General features: G+C 31.4%; 1 protein-coding gene across 1 annotated transcript in view; it reads right to left on the bottom strand.

Annotated features, from left to right (window-relative positions):
* LOC113081241 (glutamate receptor 4-like) overlaps positions 1 to 15,236 on the bottom strand; it is a gene marked incomplete at its 5' end in the record, with an annotated part of 53,960 nt that extends 38,724 nt beyond the window's left edge. Inside the window, 4 exons of the mRNA XM_026253313.1 lie at positions 794 to 952; positions 2,071 to 2,124; positions 6,434 to 6,618; positions 14,951 to 15,236. Of these exons, the coding sequence (XP_026109098.1) occupies positions 794 to 952; positions 2,071 to 2,124; positions 6,434 to 6,618; positions 14,951 to 15,236 (684 nt within the window). The remainder of the gene's footprint in view (positions 1 to 793; positions 953 to 2,070; positions 2,125 to 6,433; positions 6,619 to 14,950) is intronic.
* Between the last annotated feature and the right edge of the window lie 4,961 nt (positions 15,237 to 20,197).

Below are 20,197 nucleotides of genomic sequence, written 5' to 3'. Positions count from 1 at the left end.
TATGTTTATAAAGTGTATAAAGGCATATAAATAATTGCATTATTATTAAGTATTTAAAGATTAAATTATAATTTATACATACATATATATATATATATATATATATATATATATATATATATATATATATATATATATTATATATATATATATATATATATATATATATATATATATATATATATATTCGTTTTCTTTTTTTCTTTCTTTTTTTTTTTTGTTTTTGCTTTCATTGAATCCCTTTATTAAAAAAAAGCACATTGTTGGATACATTGAAACTGTGCCCCTGAATGTGAATTTGTCTAAAATGGTATCACAGTCTTCAAAACACAACATTTATTTACTTGTATTAAGACTATATTTCACATGTTCCCCAACAGACAGGTTAAACGTGGCTCCGGCTGTGGTCTGTCACGGCTTAATTGACTCATGTATTGCCTGGGCAGCTGCTTGTTGAATCTCATTGGCTAAAGCTTGACGAAGAATGTGTCCTGTCACAGTTTGATTGGCTGAACATCTGTGACTGGATCTCTGCCACATGCGTCCGACAGGATTATCAGAGTTTTGCCCTGATTTAAACCAACTTCTATTTGCTCGAGGGGTTCGAAGCACGCTGTTTGAGTAGATAAGGAATTATTCTGCTGATGGATTCAATGGTGTTTAGTTCAGATCTCTGAGCTAATTTAGTGAACTGGGTGCTGAAACATAAAGCGTGTGCAAATAAATGTTCGCAGTGTTTGTTATTCTGGTTTATTGGTGTTTGCATTTGTGTTTAATTATGTTGTTTGCGTACCCTGGGTGGGCTCTCGGATCCTGGATACTCCCTCTGGTCTAGTTTGTTCCAGCGCTGCATTAGTTTAATCACCATTGGTTTGCTGAAATCCACCAACTGGAAACCAGTGACGTTTGCCCCGCCGTGCATAAACCTCTCAAGAGAAATGTCTTTAAATCCCTGACGGGAAAAAAGACAGAGAGCAGGGTGAGAGCGAATGCAGCCGATGCATTGAAAAGATAAAAAGGTGGAAAAGGATAGAGATTAATTGAGTGAATGTGAGGTGGAGTGAGTTATAACAATTCATAATATCCCAGATGCTGACGCTAACAAATGTCCACGCAGAATGCGTCAAGGCACAGCACAAAATAAGCAATGATAAATCACACGTAACAAAGTTCAGGTTCAGCAGTCAATCATAGTCAGAGTCTCCAAAACTAAACAAGACGGCAAAATACTTGAGACTAACTACCAGTTCAGAGAAAATTAATCATCCAGATTGAGTTGCTGCTAGGCTGTTTTGGGTGGTTTTTAAAAGATTTATGGCATTGGCATTGATTTATTGTTGCTAAGATGATGTTAAGTTTGTTGCGTTATTTTATTTTTATTTTCTAATTACATTAAAAAAAATATATATACTGTATATATATATTTTTTTTTCTTTTTTTTTTTTACTTTTTCTTACAATTACATTAAGTTTTATAAAACAAATAGTTAAAATTCCTTACTTTAAATGAAATATATTATAATAAATTAATAAATTATATTATTTTAATTAATTAGAAAAAGAAAATTTGCTGATGTCTTCTTGGGTGTCAATGAGGTCAATTAATTATTTCATTTTAATTATACATTTAGGAAATACATTTTAAAATTAACAATAATTCTTATAGTTATTTTTTATATTAAATATCATTTTTGAATATGATTGTTTTATAATTAGAATTTAAATTTACTTGGTGCTTTTAAAACTCAATGGTGGTGGTTATATAATAAGCAAAAAAAAAAAAAAAAGTCCTGTATCCTCAAATCTCTGTGTGATTTTAAATCTGCTTTATCGTCCAGAAGGTGAAAATGGTGCATATGATCACGCAGTAGAGCACTAGTGCACATGATTTAAGGAATCCTTCACAAATGATGTGAGTTAGATGCCAACATGTAATACTGTGTTCTGGTTTTCTTTAGGAAAGTGAAGCTCAGTCACAGAATTACAGCCAGAGGACACGCTGTCCTCTATATTTGTTCATTTCCTCCAGCTGTATTCCTCCATCACTGTATAAACCGGCGCCAGCACTCACCAGGTTAGCGACGATGTAGTGATATCCTTTCACATGTTTGCCCACACTCACAATCTGAGAGAAAGACAGAAATACAAGGAATGAGTGGCTGCAAATACAGTAGCACAAAGATTGTTTTATTACACGCTTCAGCAATACAGCCTACAGATGCATTCATATATTATTGGGAAAGTATTTTTACATATAAATAGAGTTTATGTTCCAAGACACTGTGTGCATTTCAATTTCAATGCATTTGTATTAATCTGGTAAATAGGATGCAGAATTGCAGTTCAAATTTGAATGTAAGTATAATTAAAATGATAGTTGATTTTTGATGAAGCCATCAGCCTGCATTTGTTTTTACTTATATTTGTAAATAATTCCTGGTAATAGACTACATTACCCATGATTCTGTAATCTCAGCACCAATTACAGAATCAAAAACAGGTCATTCGTGACAAAAGAACGCTTTCATCACCTTGAAGAGGACTTTTTCACTGGAGGAAGTGTAATTATGGATTATGGACCAGCCAGAAGAAACATTTTGAAGTAAAAAAACACAAAAAGTTAGAAATGTTGCATTGCATCAATGTCTCATCAATGGATGCTCTGCAGTGAATGGGTGCCGTCAGAATGAGAGTCCAAACAGCTGATAAAAACATCACAATAATCCACAGCACTCCAGACCATCAGTTAACATCTGGAGAAGACGTGTTTGTAAGAAACAAATCCAGCATTAAGATGCTTTTAACTTCAAACCATTGCTTCTGGCAAAAACATGAGTTCATAATCCATAATAACGTTTCCTCCAGTGAAAAAAGTTAATCTCCTTTTGAAGTCTCTCACTTCAAAATAGAGCTGTTTTGGATTGTAAACGGTGCAGATTTCTCTCCTGATTCAGATGATGTTTTCACTGGAGGAAGAATTAGTATAGATTATGGACTCAAAAACACCTAAATGCTGGGTTTGTTTCAGCTTTTGTCTTCTCCAGATGTTCACTGATGGTCTGGAGTGCTGTGGATTATTGTGATGTTTTTATCAGCTGTTTGGACTCTCATTCTGACGGCACCCATTCACTGCAGAGCATCCATTGATGAGACACTGATGCAATGCTACAAACTCATCCTAATCTTGTATGGCCTGAGGCAGAGTGTTGTTTTTTTTACTATTCCTTTAAGTAAATAGTCTTTTTCAAATACTGTATTTGAGATTTGTCTAGTGTGTAACTGGTATCGGTGTAAGATCACATCTGCTCGAGGAACATTCTGGCAGGGCATGTAGAGAGAACATTCTGTTGATGTTGTACCTAACTATGTCCAACCGCGAGACAGTGTGTGTGTGTGTGTGTGTGTGTTTGCCACATCTGCTGTCAGGCTGATAGATGGGCACCTCAGAGGTCTGCCTGAGGAACAGACGGACCATGTAATAATCAAACATGCCCCTCAATCACAGAGTTCATAGATCAGACGTCCTGAGAGCTGAGCTGTGACATCATTACCGCACGAGAACCATGGAGCTGCTACACATTTAAACCGTTTAATGTACACTAAAGTTTGGTTTTTTAAAACATTTTTGAAAGAAGTTTTAAAACTACAATAAAAAAGTTAAATTGAGAAATATCATTACAATTTATGTATTCCTTTACAAATTCATAAAAAAAATATTAAATTAATAATACTAAATTAATTATTTTTTATTACGAAAAATTTAAAATTATATTAAATGAATTACATTAAAATAAAGTATATATTAAAAACTAAATCGATATACACATGTATACATTTTAGTATTAAAAATAATTCTTACTGTAATTACAGTATTATATAATTATAATAAATTAATCATAAATATTTGTATGATTTTGAAAGAAGTTTCTTGTGCTCGCTAAGGTTGCATTTATTTAATCATAATATTTTATAATATTATACATATTTTGTATGTTAGTGTAGAATATCTTTTCAAAATCAGTCAAAATGACTCCATTTTTATCGAAATATAAATTTTTGGATATTTTAAAAATTTAAATATAATTATTTATTAAAAAAATTTAAACATTGTAGATTTTGAAATTAATTTTAATCACTGTAGTCAGTAGTATCAGCCAGTAAGCTAAACTATTAAAAACACTTACAGTACTATATATTTTTTTTTTATAATTCTTAAAAATATTTTTAAAGATCTGAATATTTTTTAAAGTATTTTAAACTTTTTTTTTTTGTATTGTAGATTATGCTCAAAGTCACTTAGGAAAATGTCTCAAAGGGCTCACAGAGCTTTATATAGTTTTATAATAAATATAAAAAAATGTAATACAAAATTTAAATACATTTAACATATAAATAAAATATTGTGGAATATTATTACAATACAAAAATATCTGTTTTTATTACAATACATTTTAAAATGCCAGTAATGGCAGAGATAAAAAGTTAATAAGATTAATAAATTAATTAAAAAAAGTTTTATTAAATGACATTTTTAAGTGAATAATAAATTAAGATTATATTAAATTACTTGTTATATTAAAATAAATTAAATATTTTACATTGTATATTGTATATATTTATATATTTATATATTGTATATATGTTATTGTATATATTTATGCACTTAATACATTTTTATATAAAATGCGTATTACTTTAGTTATTTTATATTAAATAATAATAATTGTAATTTAATAACATATATGATTGTTTTGTAACTAGAGTTTACATGTTCTAAGACAATTTTACTTGTGCTTACTTGAAAACAAAGTTCAAACAAACAGCATTTCTCAACACCATAAATATTTTTACTTTCACTTTTCATCAGTTTAATGCATCTTTGCTGAAAAAAAGTATCAATTTCTTTCAAAAATCATTAACTTTTTTGGACAATTGTTGGCAGCAGTATTCAAATGTCACTAAACTGATTAATTCACTTTCTCAATAAGGTTCTTGTCAAACTGACAAACTGTTGACGTGCGTTAAGGATGGAATCAGAATTCCTCCCTGCTTGTCAATCAATGTGCAAGTTCAGGATCATTGTGCATTATGTCAGAAGATATCTTTAAAAGGTTTTGGAGATGTTTGGTGTGAGTCAGCAAAACAGCTCAAATCATATATATGCCATATCATATACAATATGATAATATTATCATATTGTGTGGAAGTTAGAGATTTTTGTCTCATAATCCAAAGGTTGTGTGCTCGAGTCTCGGGTTGTCAGAAATTGTAGGTACATTTAAAAAATGTTGTAGAATAATTTCAAAGTCAGCTTGAAAACTGCTCAAAGCACGTATAGTCCTATTTAAAAAAAAAAAAAAAAAAATATATATATATATATATATATATATATATATATATATAAACAATCTAAACATTTAAAAAAAATAAAATAATGTTTTCTATTAATGCACTTCAAAATATTGTAGAATATACAGTTTAATAGGTTTTCAAAAATATATTTTCTAATATAATTATCTAAATATTACTAATTATTAAATGTAAAAAAAATTATAATATTGCATGATATTTTCAAAGTCCGTCAAAATGGCTAAATGACAGTTATATATTATGTTTTGTAGATTTTTTATCAGAATATTTGTAAATATTTAAAAAATACAAATATAATTATTTATAAAAAAATATTTGAAATTTTGAAATTGTAGATTATTTTTAGTCATTTACCAAAACTATTCCAAACACTTACAGTGGTAGTATATATATATTTTTTTTAATTTTTTATAAATATATATTTTTAAAAGATCTGAATATATTTTTTTACAAATTTAATAAATATTTTCTATTTTTAATATTTTAGAATATGTTCAAGTCAGTTATCAAAATGTCTTAAAGAGCTCACAGAGCTATATATAGTATTATGCATTTTTTGTAATAAAATGTAAATATTTAAAAGTATTTAAATAAATAAATTAAAATTTTTTTTTACATTTTATAATTTGAAGAAATTCATTGTCGAATATTTTCAAAATCAGTTAGCAAAACTGCTCAAAACACTTACATTACTATATATAGTTTTATTATTTAAAAAAAATATATTTTTAATAATTAAAAAATAAAATAAAACATTTAGATTGTAATACATTCTTTTCATATTGTGGAATATTTTCAAAGTCAAAAAAAAAATGTTTTAAAAATATATATTTTAAAATATCTAAATATTTTAAAATACATTTAAAGCATGTAAATAAAAAAAAGTGTAAAAAATCTTTTATTGTATAAGTCAACATGAAATTACACTCCCAGCCCAATTTATTGCATAATGATATAAAGAATATATCACACGAAAAACAATGTAGTGGAGCATTTTATTGTATCCATTGTGTTTGACCAGGATTGTAAATGTGGTAATTTTGATTGCTTGATGTGATGCTCACCTGTTCCAGAATGTTCTGGAGTCGTTCTGCCTCGAGGTCGATGACGAACTTCTTCTCCTGTCTCCGGTCCAGGTCTTCCAGCAGTCTTCGGTGACTGGCATCATTGAAGTTCTCCACACAGATGGCACTGACCTGCCAGCCGTTCTGACCCGCCTTCTCCATGATGGCCTGCAGGATGGCATATCCTAACAACAACAACAACACATGTATGTCTTCACCTAAACTTGCATGTTATACGGAGAGAAAACTGAGTGGAGACTTTAATTTAGACTTTTAGATTGCAACAGCTACAAAAGAGTCAGAGCTCTCATCAGTTTATTTCAATAAACTTTACATATATATATATATATATAAAGAGAGAAAAAACAACTTAAAAGAATGTTATAATTTAATTAAATTATGCAATTTTATGCAACTACTAAAAAAGTTACTTACTTAATGTCAACATTTGTCTTAATTATCTATTTTATAAAAATATGGGAGACAAAGATGATTCTTAAAATATAAATGACTTGAGAAAATAAAAATAAAAACTTTCAAGAAAAGAAAACTATGCAAGTATATGCAAATGCTAAAAGGATGCAACATAAAAAATGTAACTCTATTCAGGGTTATTATAGTTCACTAAAACAATAACAAAATGGTTTAACTTTACTTTATTATAACTGAAATACAATAAAATAAATACAAAATTACTAAAAGATTAACATTTAAATGAAAACAGAAACAAAAGAAAATATTAAATAATTTACAATATTGATAAAAAGTAGAATTATGCCCAAATGATTCTAAAATAACACTGACTCCATTATATCTCCCAAAGTATGAAAAAAAAGTTTTTCTGCAATTTTATGCAGATGCTAAAAAGTAAGATGCAACATAAATCAGATAAAACCCTTCGAACTGTAGGTAAAAACTTGAACTTATTTTATTTTAGTAACATTTCTTATTCTTATTTAATGAGATACTTCATTTTCATATACTAAAATTACTAAATCAGAAAAAAAAAACTATACAGACATATTTTACAAATCATAATAAACCATAAAAATGACAAACACACAACTAAAGACTAAAACGTTAACTAAAGATAAAATGAAAACAGAAAATATAAAAACTAATTTAATTATTTATAAAAACTATAATAGTATCACTAATATAATACTGACTCTATTATCTCTGACAAAATATGAAAAAAAGTAATTTTGATGCAATATTATGCAAATAATAAAAAGAGAGAAGCTACATAATTCAGCTATATTCTCCTTTCCAGACTCTGTGTGTGTGTGTGTGTGTGTGTGTGTGTGTGTGTGTGTGTGTGTGAGTGAGTGAGTGAGTGAGTGAGTGAGAGTGTGTGTGTGTGTGTGGGTGTGTGTGTGTGTGTGTGTGTTTGCGCTCGGGCTCTGTCTCCTGTCCAAATGTCCCATGTGTATTCTGCATCAGTGTGCCAGTAATGTCGGCCAAGAGCAACAGATGTCCTTTAAACTGGCCTTTAGTCGCACCGCAGGACTTTGGACATCAGGACATATGTAGTGTCCAGTATCTTCTGTGTGTGTGTGTGTGTGTGTGTGAGCAGGTTCACAACAACAGATATGAGACAGGCCACAACACACAGACAGACCACAGATGACCGTGAGCTCGGACACACACACACACACACACACACACACACACACACACACATGCAATCATAATGAAGCGGTACCAGCTGTCCTGTGAGTAAACACAGACTGGCAGCAGAGAGCTGGAGAATCCTCTGTACACAAACCTCAGTCTGAGTGTGGACGGACGAACGGATGGACACTTTCCTCTCTCTCCGCATGAAATCACAGCCTTTAGCAGCTGCTTTTCAAACACAGCGCTATGTGAATGTGTAGGCATGTGACGTGCTACTTCAAAAGGAGAAGTTTTTGAGAAATGCAGTGTCATTTAGCAAAATCACTCAAATTAGGTTTTCTTTTTTTTTTTATTAAACAATATATTTTTATATTTGTAAATATGTACATATTTAACATTATTATTAATATTATTTTTACACTTTAATACCATTTTAGGATATTAGCAAAATGGCTCATAGAACTTAGAGCTACACATAGTTTTATAATTTTGTAAAATTTTAAATATGCAAATATAATAAGTAAATGAAAATGAAAAAATGAATAAAAATGTAAAATATTAAAATATTTTAAACATTTTAAACATTGAAATTATTCAAAATGTATTCAAAATTGTACAAAGTGTGTTATCATGAATATGCAATTTTATTCGAAAATATTACCTATTTCTGTGAAACATTATTCTATAAAAACAAATGTAGGGTAGCGTTTTATTTGATCAGTTCTAATAATAATAATATATTATTATTATTATTATTATTGTTATTATTATTATTATTATTATTATTATTATTATTATTAATCAGTCAAATTACTCCTATTTCATACTGCATGATGTCTCATAAACTCTTATCTATCCATCTATCTATCTATCTATCTATCTATCTGTCTATCTATCCATCCATCCATCCATCCATCCATCCATCTGCAGTAGAAAAGTTGCACCTCTCTCTTTTTCTGTGAACTATGCTCCCTTTCACCTTCCCATCTTTCCTCTATAGTATCGTCCACACTCTTCTCTCACCCACCCCTTTCTCATCTCTGGATGTGAATGTAGCAACTGACACTTTATGCTCCACTTTAACTTCTTGTCTAGACGATATCTGTCCTCTCTACTCCAGGCGAGCCTGTGCTGCCTCTTCTAACCCCTGGCTGTCTCATGTTCTTTGTGAACATCAGTCCAAATTCTGAGCAGCAGAGAGAAAATGACACAAATCAAAAGATCCGTCCGACCTGAGTTTGTATCAGTCGTTGCTTTCATCTTTCTCTGCAAAAGTCCAAACTGCCAATCCTTCGTATTTCCACAACAAGATCAACAGCGCTCCAGACACATCTAATCTCGTCAAAACATTAAATCATCTTCTGTGTTCCCGTCCACCACCTCCATTTCCAAACCACATACACTGCTAAAACTCCCCTCTCCTCCTCCTGTCCCCTCACTGAGGCAGAAGTAACAGGCAGTAACATTATATCATCAACAAATCTCTTCTGCCAGGCATTTTCCTCACAGCGTTCAAGCAGGCTCGGGTAACCCCACTGCTCTACATTAAACACTTCACTTGTAGATTGCTACAGACCTGGACCAGGAGTCTCGTTCCTTCCATTCATAGTGAAAACACTTGAACGAGTTGTTTTCAACCAGATATCATTATTTATTTTACAGAATAACTAGTCAGGTTTCAGAAGTGGCCATTCAACTGAGACTGCATCATTTTCGGTCTCTGAAGCCTTGCGGATTTGCGAAAGCTGATTCCAAATCATCAGTTTTCATTCTGCTGGATCTCTCTGCCGCTTTTGACACTGTGAATCATCAGATCCTCTTGTCCACCCTCTCATCACTGGAATCCTGTCTCCCAGATAGGTCTTTTAGGGTGGCCTGGGGAGGGGAGGTATCCAGAGCACACCAACTGGTCACTGGGGTTCCTCAGGGATCAGTACTTGGACCCCTTCCATTCTCTGTATACACAAAATCACTGGGACCCACAACAGGGAACATGGTTTCTCCTACCGTTGCTATGCTAAAGACACACAGCTCTATCTTTCATTTCAACCAGATGATCCAATGGTAGCTGCACGGATCTCAGCCTGCCTGGCAGACATCTCACATTGGATGAAAGAATATCACCTACAGCTCAAACTGGCAAAGACTGAGTTTCTCATCTTCCCTGCCATTCCAACCCTACAGCGTGATTTCACCATCCAGCTAATTTTGTCAACAATTAACCCATCAGAAATCTTGGTGTAATCTTTAATGACCAGCTGAATTTCAAAGACCACATTGCAAAAACGGATCATGCGGGTTTGCATTGCACAACATCAGAAAGAGCTTAATTTCTACTGTTTGCGGCTCGCATCAAGTTCAAGACATTGATGCTTGCTTATAGAACAGCGACAGGCTCAACACCTGCCGACTTCCACTCACTCTTCTACATCCACTCCAGAAGCCTGAGATCTACAGGTGAGCGACGCCTTGTGTGGTACCATCACAGAGAGACACAAATCACTATGCAGAACATTATCATTTACCATTCTGGCTGGTGGAATGATCTCCCTCTTTTCTAAATCCACCACTATCTAGCTTGTCCTAATCTGAACAATGTCTAAGTCAAGAGCGGAGTGAAGATAGGAGCAGCGGGATTTTGAATGAAGCAATCATTTTTTGAAAGTTTGAGAACACGTATATCATGCACACACAGAAACAAAAATGTATTGTCAATGCTTTGAATTATCAATAAAGCTGCTTAGAAACAGAAACTTTTTATTGAAAGTTTAGCATTCCGTACTGTGCATACTGTCTCATATTTTTGCTGACAGTTGTGTTGCAGGCAGTGCATTAGTATTTCACTCAGTGTTCATAAAGGTAGCAGTAGCAAGACTCTAGCTAAACTGTCAAAGCGGTAGCTGGAACCGATCGCTAACAGTCCGATCCAGACTTCCAGATGGTCCGTTTCTCGGCTAAAGTGAGCGTGCCAGTAGCAACGGCTGTGTCAGTTACTCAGGGCCTGTAAGTGGAGATGTTCGCTCAACTGTGCTGCTAGCATTTAATAGCCGAGCGGTTTCCAGCACTGCTGAAATGGCACACCGAACGTAAACAAGGACGTCCACTAACCTACCGGATGCTAGAGATCCGTAATAAAGAACTGAGCAACTATCCTGAGGCAGCTGACGGCGGGGGTGCAATCAAAATGCACTTTTGAATGACCAGAATTAAAGAAAGATGCCTTTTCGCCCTAAATTAGCAGCCTACAAAGACCAGCTTTCTCTTGATTTTATAATTCAGTGCTGTTAAACAACTCAGATTGCATGTACGTCTGCATCTGGAAAGCATCTGCTGTGTACAAACATCTGACAGACCTCTTTCAGACATCAGTTTAAAATACACTAAATCATAAACATCTTAAATAGCTAACGTTTATTTGACATCTGAAAGGAAACATTCTAGATGTATTGCAGATGAGCAAACACTTGCAGATGTAAATACGTGGGTTGGATTTAATTTGATCAGTTTTTGGTTGTAAATCATTTGAGGATACAGAGCGAAATATAGCAATGTTTTGTTTCTGAATGAATCGCTTTTGAATGAATCAATGATTCAAATATCTATTCATGAAGTCAGTCTCTACATATTTCTTTCTTGAATGAATCATCCGTTTGGATGAATCAAATTGAATCATCCATTTAGAAATAGTCACTTGCTTCATTCTTGAACAAATCATCCGTTTGAATGAATCAATGATTCAAATATCTATTCATTAAGTCAGTCTCTAAAGATTCTTTCTTGAATTAATCATCCGTTTGAATGAATCAAATTGAATCATCCATTTAGAAATAGTCACTTGCTTCATTCTTGAACAAATCATCCGTTTGAATGAATCAATGATGCAATTTTCAACTGTTACTTCGTTTGTTCTTGAATGAATCAGCTGTTTAAATGAATCGGTTGAATACATGACTCAGTGACTCACTCATTAAGACAGTGACTTGCATATTTAAACTTTAACGTCATATAAAAATCAAAATATTTTTAGTTGAATGAAAGACTACAATGATTATTTTTTAAATATTTATCTGACTGAATCAGCATTTAGAGCAAATTGGATGAATAAATGACTACAACTAATTTAAAGTAAACTAAATATAAAGTAAATATAGGGTCTTATTATACTAACTTGATTTATTGATTAAATATAAGAATTTTACATAAAATATGACACATGCATTGAATAAAGTTAGAAAAAATGGTCTTAAAAAGGTAAAATGCCTCTGAAAATCAGTTTAAGGTGGCAAACTTGGACCTTAATAAAAACATACATTTGTGTAACTGCTAAATACCAAAATAAATTTAGAGATATTCTCAATTTCAATTGTCAATTTCACACACCCTTAAGATCTATACACATTTCTGTTTATTTCTTCTCCGTTTTTGTATAAAAGTGTATTTTTAACAAGCTTTTCCCTGTCAATGAACCTACAAGAGAAATTATGCTTGATTGTTTTACACGTCGGTAAAGTGTTTTCCTCTCTAAATGGCTATTTTAGTTAATAATCTGCAGTATGGCTTTCCTGTTCATCTGTGAATAGATGTATTTTTTCCATATCTGCTGGCAGTGATGCTAACATCTCCAGACAAGCCGGACGTTCCCCTGCGATCAGCCATTTCACGTGTATGAGCGAGCGATCGGAGACGTTTTAGCAGACAGAGCCGCAATGCAGATCTGCTGACGGAGGTGTGAGGTCAAACTGAGTGTCTGCGAGTCTGATAAACCTCCTCAGCGCTCAGGCAATCAACATAGACAGGAGGACAAAGGCAAAACTGACAGGGGAAGCATGCCATGTCCTTGGAATCGATGCCAACTGCAGATCAAGCGGCTCAAGATCAGAATAACGCTTATGATTCACAAAATAAATAATTGCTAAAACACTTTCTGAGAAGTTGCCACTAGTTAACCTCCCTAATCTCAACCTCAATCATCCTGGTCCATCCTTAGTATACACTATTATAGTTTTTAATAATATTCCAAATTCATTTTGTTTCTTTATATTTATATGATTGTTTATATGTTTCAAATGTTTTATTTTACTTTTTAATAATTACAAAATAATTATTACTATTTATGTTTTCCAGTTAATAATTTTAGTGCTTAAACTCCAGTCCAGTTATTTTTTAAGCATGATTTATTAATATTACTTTTATTTATATATCGAATGTGTTTTGTTATTTTATTTAATAATTATATAAAATATTATATTATTTTTATATTTTATTTTATTATATAATTTGAAATCATTGTGTCATTTAGTGTTATTTATTACCATTATATTAGTGTTAGTAGTGTTTTATTTGATATATTTTCAATTTTTTTTTTCAAAGTTTTTCTTTTTTTTCAGTTTTTCTTTTAATTTAATTTTTTATTTATTTATTTATTTATTTATTAATTATATTGAGGTTTAGGTTATTTAAATTTTTTTCTTAAATATTAAGGTTTTGGTTTAATTTATTTTTATTTCCATTTTCCAGTTAGTAATTTTAGTGCTTATTTCAAAACAGAAGGACAAAGGCTAAATTGATGCGGAAAAAACGCTACGTCGTCCTTGGACTCAACGCCAGCTCGGATGAAGAGACTCAAGAGACTAGCAGTCAAATTCAGACATCAGCACTTATTAAGTGAGGGAGGAGATGAAGAAAATGAAGACGAGGGAAGAAAGCAGATGTAAAGGATCCATTAGCTTCTCTTTCTGGTCTTTAAGCAGGAGATCACGGATGACTGGATGATTGGCTTGCAGCCCGCGTCACTCTGGGCTCGAGGATGAGCAGTGGACCGACAGCAGGCAGGAGATCTGAGGCGCTCTGTGTCCAAATGCTGGGCTTAAAATGGACTGAAGAAGAGCAAATCATATCAAGAAGAATCATATCATTCCCCTTCTCTGGACAGCGGCCTGCCTGACTCGCACACTCAGGTCTGGCCTCACTGCGGGCTCCCATGATGCCAGACGAGAGAATTATATATTTATATATATCTATGGTATATGGTGTATGGTGTATGGTATATATATATATATATATATATATATATATATATATATATACTAAATATTTATTTATTTTGTTTTAGTTTTGTTTATTATTATATTTATTTTTACGTATTTTATTCTATTTTGTTTATATAATTACCTTTGTATTTTTATTTTTATAAAGATTTTAGTAATTTTGTCTTTTGCATTGTTTGTTTTATATTGCTATTTAGGCTTAATTTATTTTAATTTCAGTTTTTTTTTGTTATTAATTTAAGTTCCTTCTTTTTTTGTTTAGTTTATGGTTTTTCTAATATTTATTTTATTTGTTATTTATTTTAGTATTATTTATTACTAATATTTTAATAAGTACATTTCTATATTCTTATTTTTATTTTGTCTTTTTTGCCTTTTTATTAATTTTTACTAATTACATTTTTTTTTTCAGTCAACAATATGTATACATATATATATATATATTATTTTTTTTTTCTTAATGTACTTATTGGCCAAGGTGTCATTTCTCAATTTTGTTTAGTTTATTTTTCATCTAGTATTTATTTCGTTTCATTTTATTCAATATATTTCATCATTATTTCAACTAACGAAATGTTTTAAAGAGTTTTAGTTCACGAGAATAACCCTGAATGTATATCTATGTAAACTAGTCTACTCATTTCATGTTCACGTTCAAAAATGATTGCGATCGTATCATCATTACGCCACATGCAAACAAAGATGGGTCGAGACAGAAGTTTGTCCTCAAGCCGCTCAAACAAACAAATCATTAAACCAAGACACCAGAAAGTGTTTAAACAACTCAAAATTGGCTGGTCACGTTTGATTTAGTCTTTCAGTACGGCTGCATGCACAAGTGTGTGTTTCTTACCTCTGTCTGTGTCGTACAGGAACACGAAGCGGCTCCAGTCGTAATGGTCCAGGAGGCTCAGTAACGCTCCGCGGATGGAGGGGCGCAGCTGAAGCACAAACTGTGTCTCGCCCTCGGCGGGGAAACTGGGCGTCACCAGAGAGATGTGCAGCGCGCTGCAGAAGGACGTCAGAGTGTGCACCGAACGCTTATCGTACAGGCCGAAGATCGCAAAGACTCCTCGCGAATACTGCGAACAAACTGAGAGAGAGAGAGAGAGAGAGAGGTTCAGGGTTATACACGGTAACTGCACAAAAAACATACTGCATAACACAGTAAAGAATGAGAAAAAAAACTGCATTAGAATTTTTTTATTTTTATTTATTTATATATATATATTTTTTTTTTTTGCATTGAGAGATATAATGCTATATTAAGAGATATAATGCTATATTAAATATATAAATATAAAATATATAAATATATCTACTTATATACTATATTAAATATATTACAAAAAAACCTGTTGATACTATGTGTAACATTTTATAATATGCAATATAAAATACTGCATTTAATATATATATATTTATACCTGCATAGATTTTGATAAATTACAATAAATACAGCACTGGCAACAAATTTAACGTAGAAATTTAAAATAAATGAATAATTCATTTATAATGTTTCAGATTTGCCATCACAAGAATAAATTACATTTGACAAAAATTGTATTATGGTAATATTTTAATAATAATACTTAATAATTTGTATATAATTTCTGCCATAAAAATCATTTTATATTTATATAATTTTTAGTCGTTGAATATGTGTGTGTGTGTGTGTATACTGTACATAACATTTTTTTTTTTTTTTGCATTGCATTATAATTAAAACAAATGATGAAATATATATTATATATATTATTAAGGTATATTGTATTCATACAAAATATATTTTCTTCGATTTTTTTAATATGAATATATTCTTCACAGTTTTTTGTGAGATTGAAGTCACTTTTTCCTCATGTTTTCCTTCGCACAAGAGAAAGAGAGAGACTTCAGTAGTCAGTGTTTAATCTTCAAAGGAGTCACACACACACACACACACACACACACACACACACACGCACACAGTTTGTCTGTTGCTTCTTTGATGTAAGTTTATAACACTGCATTTCTGTCTCTTTCTATGAATGACATACTCTAGTTTTCGACTGTGGGATCAAACAGTCTGTTCGCGTACTTCTCTCAGGTGTTTGTGTCATAACTGTGTCATAAAGCTCATTCTTTATAATGCACAGTACGAGTGTGTTTGTGAAATGCCATGTCTCTGTGCCTCACAGCATCTGTTGAGTACTAATGGTCTAAATCCAGAGTTTGTGAGAAATGTTTTGAGTGCTCTGTGCTGTCAGAAGCTGATCCTCCATCATCATCTACCGTCTGATTCATCGACAGACCGTTTAATGGAAGGACAAACCGTCTGTCCGGTTATTTATAGACTGAACGTCACTCTCTCCTCCAATATCAGCAGCGGACGGTCGTCATGGAGATACAGTGATCATCAGGGAAGATCAGGATGGAGGGATCACTGAGGAAGGTATGGAGGAGGAATAATTATTTATATAAGGTTATTAGGAATGTACGATGCTAACCTGAAAGAAACTAGCGACTGCCCAGCAACAATCCCGATTACTTTTTTTATTATTCACACAATGGCATTATTCATTATTATTCATAATTATTCACAATTCATTGATTCTTTTTAATTCTAAATTCTATTTTAAATGTAAAATGTGTGTGTATATATATATATATATATATATATATGTGTGTGTGTGTGTGTGTGTGTGTGTGTGTGTGTGTGTAATGAAAATCACATTCACATCTGCAAGTTATGGCAAAAATAATCCAAAAGTATTCAGAATACATTACCTAAAATTAGTAATCTTGATAGTATAGTAAAGTATAGTAATCTAGAAAATAGATAAAACTAATGAAAACTAAAACCATAACAAAAATTAATGAAATAAAATATACAAAACTAGCTTATTTTATTTCAGTTAATTGCTGATGCAATATTATATATAGTCAATAAAAAAGATTATTGACTATTTTCAGTCTTTCTACCAAAAAATATATTGAATTTTTATATATATATATATATATTGTTTTGTTTGCCGATAATTTATGAATATTTGTGCAAATTACTAGCAATTTAAGTAGTAAAAATAGAGTAAAAATAGAGTCAGAGTAAATCCTACACCTTTTTCTTGTAAAAAGTTTAACTTACTAAAATAACTAAAACAAATAAATTATATATATAAAACAACAAAAAATGAGGAAAAACAATCAAATTACTAAAAATTTTTAAGTAACATTAAAATATAAAAAAATATAAAACATACCAATAAAATCTAAAATAACTAAAATATAAAGTAAAAACTAATACAAAATATTAATACATACACTGATGTTTTCATAATCTGTTTTCAAATTAATACAACCAGCTTTTATTTTAATATAATTTATATGTAATATAATATAATTTAATACAATAAAGGCATAATTTTCACGACCCGATCGATTCCTGATGGATAGAATCAGGTCTTGTCCTGCATATTTCTTCTTGTTGAATGTCTCGTTTCTCTCAGGATACAACGGTTTGTGAAAAGTGTTTCATGTCGACTTCAGGGGGGTCAGAAACATCGCTCTCTCTCTCTGTCTGTCTCTGTTTCTGTATTAAAAGAGGCTGTTTTTACAGTCTTGTGTTCTGTGAATGTTATAGTCACTCGTCCTGTGGGGAAAGAGAAGAGCGGATCTTTTTCAACACAGCCTTGAGGTGTCTGAGGCTCGTGTTGTGTGTGTGTGTGTGTGTGTGTGTGTGTGTGTGTGTGTTTAACAAGCTTCAGGAGTGTGATAGGAACGCAGTACAGTCTGGTCTAACGATGATGCCAATGTCTAAATTTAACACACCAGTTCTTTAATATTCTGATGAATGTTTGTAATCACCTTTAGCCACAGAAATAATTGAACTGAGTTGACTCTCCATTTATTATAATCATTCAATCTATTCTTTACACAGACAGCACGTCCTGACCAGCTACACAAGCCTGTGTATGTTATTTTTCTTTTCCCATTTAAAGTGAACTACTGTGCAACTGCAAAGTGCTGAAATTCACAGCCAATCAGAATGTACTGCTATTTGGAGCGGCAACCAATGAAATCCCATTGTGGGCGGAGCTACTTAGTGTGATGTCACATAAATAGAACACTGGTAAAATGACTTCTGCATGTCATTTTGACATTAACATGCTCCTATAGCATACAGTACGTCATATGTATTCTTTTTTATTATTATTTTTATTCATCAAGGATACATTAAATTGATGACAGTAAGTGACAATAATGACATTTATAACGTATATAACATTTCTATTTCATATAAATGCTATTATTTTGAACTTTCTGTTCAAAAAATAATCCTGAAAAATGTAAAATACATCACAGTTTCTATAAACATATGAAGCAGCTCAAATGTTTTCAAAACTGATAATAACCAGAAATGTTTCTTGAGCAGTAAATCATCATATTAAAATAATTTCTGAAGATCATATGACACTGAAGACTGGAAGAATGATGATAAAAATACAGCTGCGCTGCGTATTCATTTATAAATACACAACATGTAAAAATAATAATAATTTGCCAATTTTTATTAGGACCAAAAACTACATGAACATGCTTCTATCACATATAAAGTATATAATAAAATTTGATTATACATATTAAATGTATACATGGAAATATACGATATTAAACAATAATATTTTTCCCTATTAGAACAGACCTGCAACATCTTGTTTTTTTCAACCAGTTGAGAAATCTGATATAACAGACTTGTGTTTTAACCTAAAGATAAAAGATCTGCTCATGCCACACCTTAATATATGCTACAATGGATGGACTGATATTTGATACAGTGTGTGGTTATGTTTGAAATGAAATACTGGTGTATCTGTTATTGTGTAGTACATACAGTTCAAAATAATTTAATGTATGAAATGTGTGCAGTATGCAATGATACACTTTTCGGCTTTCTTTGATCCATTTTGTGTAAAATATTGGCAGAGTGTTATAATTCTGTTATAAAACTTTTACAGTAAAGTTCCATTAGTTAACATGAACTAACAATTAAAAATATTTCTAAAGAATTCATCAAACTTAGTTTCAGGTTAATTTCAACATTTACTTATACATGTTGTGTTACTAAATGTTGCAAGTTTACATAGTGCAATTTTTTATGTGAATTCTGAGTTTACATCTCATACTTTTTACTTTCTTAAATATGATTTCTGATTAGGTATTGCAATTTTTAGTTTTTTTCTATGAATTTTGAGTTTACATCTCACAATTGTACTTATTTAAATATGAATTCTGATTACATATTGCAATTTTTAATTTTTTCAATCAGTTCTGAGTTCACATCTCACAATTCTTACTTTTTAAAATATAATTCTGTTTACATATCGCAATTTTAAAAAAGTGTGAATTTCCTGTGAAAAAACAACTAAAACATAAACTAACAATAAATAGTTTTTTTTTTATACTGTAAAATGATTTTTATTGTTAAAAAGTAAATAATTATTGGAGTATGTTTTACAAGAAAATAATATCTCAGTATTTCTACTTTAATATTCCATAATTACCATTTCTTTGTATTTATTTGTGAAACGTATTAGCAATTTATGAGAAAATAGTTTGAAAGTAAATGTAATAAAAATCATTATAACTAACATTAACAAAGATTAATAAATATAGTAACAAATGTATGGCTTATTATTAGTTAATGTTAGTTAATGCCAGTAATTAATGTTAATTGTACAAGTGTTACCAAGCATTTCTGGTTCATTCATCACTCTCTGGTCCAGTGGAGTGCATTGCATTTTTTGGATACAGTTGGTAAATGTAATTTGTATACAACAAAATTGTTATTTATTATAGTCTTTTATTTACATATTGCCAAAATAGTATGAAAAGCACACCATTCCAAACATAAACAATGTGTTCCCCAAGCGAGTCTTGTTTAGATCTGACAATACTGTCACTGTTGTTACATCTGCTCTGTTCTTAAACACACACACACACACACACCACTTCCTGCTCAGTTAGAAGTCCTAAACAGCCCACTTTCAGCAAAGTGACTTATTGTTTCGTTACCAATCAGTCAAGGTTGAACCATGGCAACAGGGCTTTACCATGACTGCCA

The sequence above is a fragment of the Carassius auratus genome, unplaced genomic scaffold (assembly GCF_003368295.1).
Source record: "Carassius auratus strain Wakin unplaced genomic scaffold, ASM336829v1 scaf_tig00033530, whole genome shotgun sequence".
Classification (NCBI taxonomy): Eukaryota; Metazoa; Chordata; class Actinopteri; order Cypriniformes; family Cyprinidae; genus Carassius; species Carassius auratus.
The sequence above is the reverse complement of the archived record's forward strand: the minus strand, read 5'-3'. Positions and strand labels throughout refer to the sequence as shown.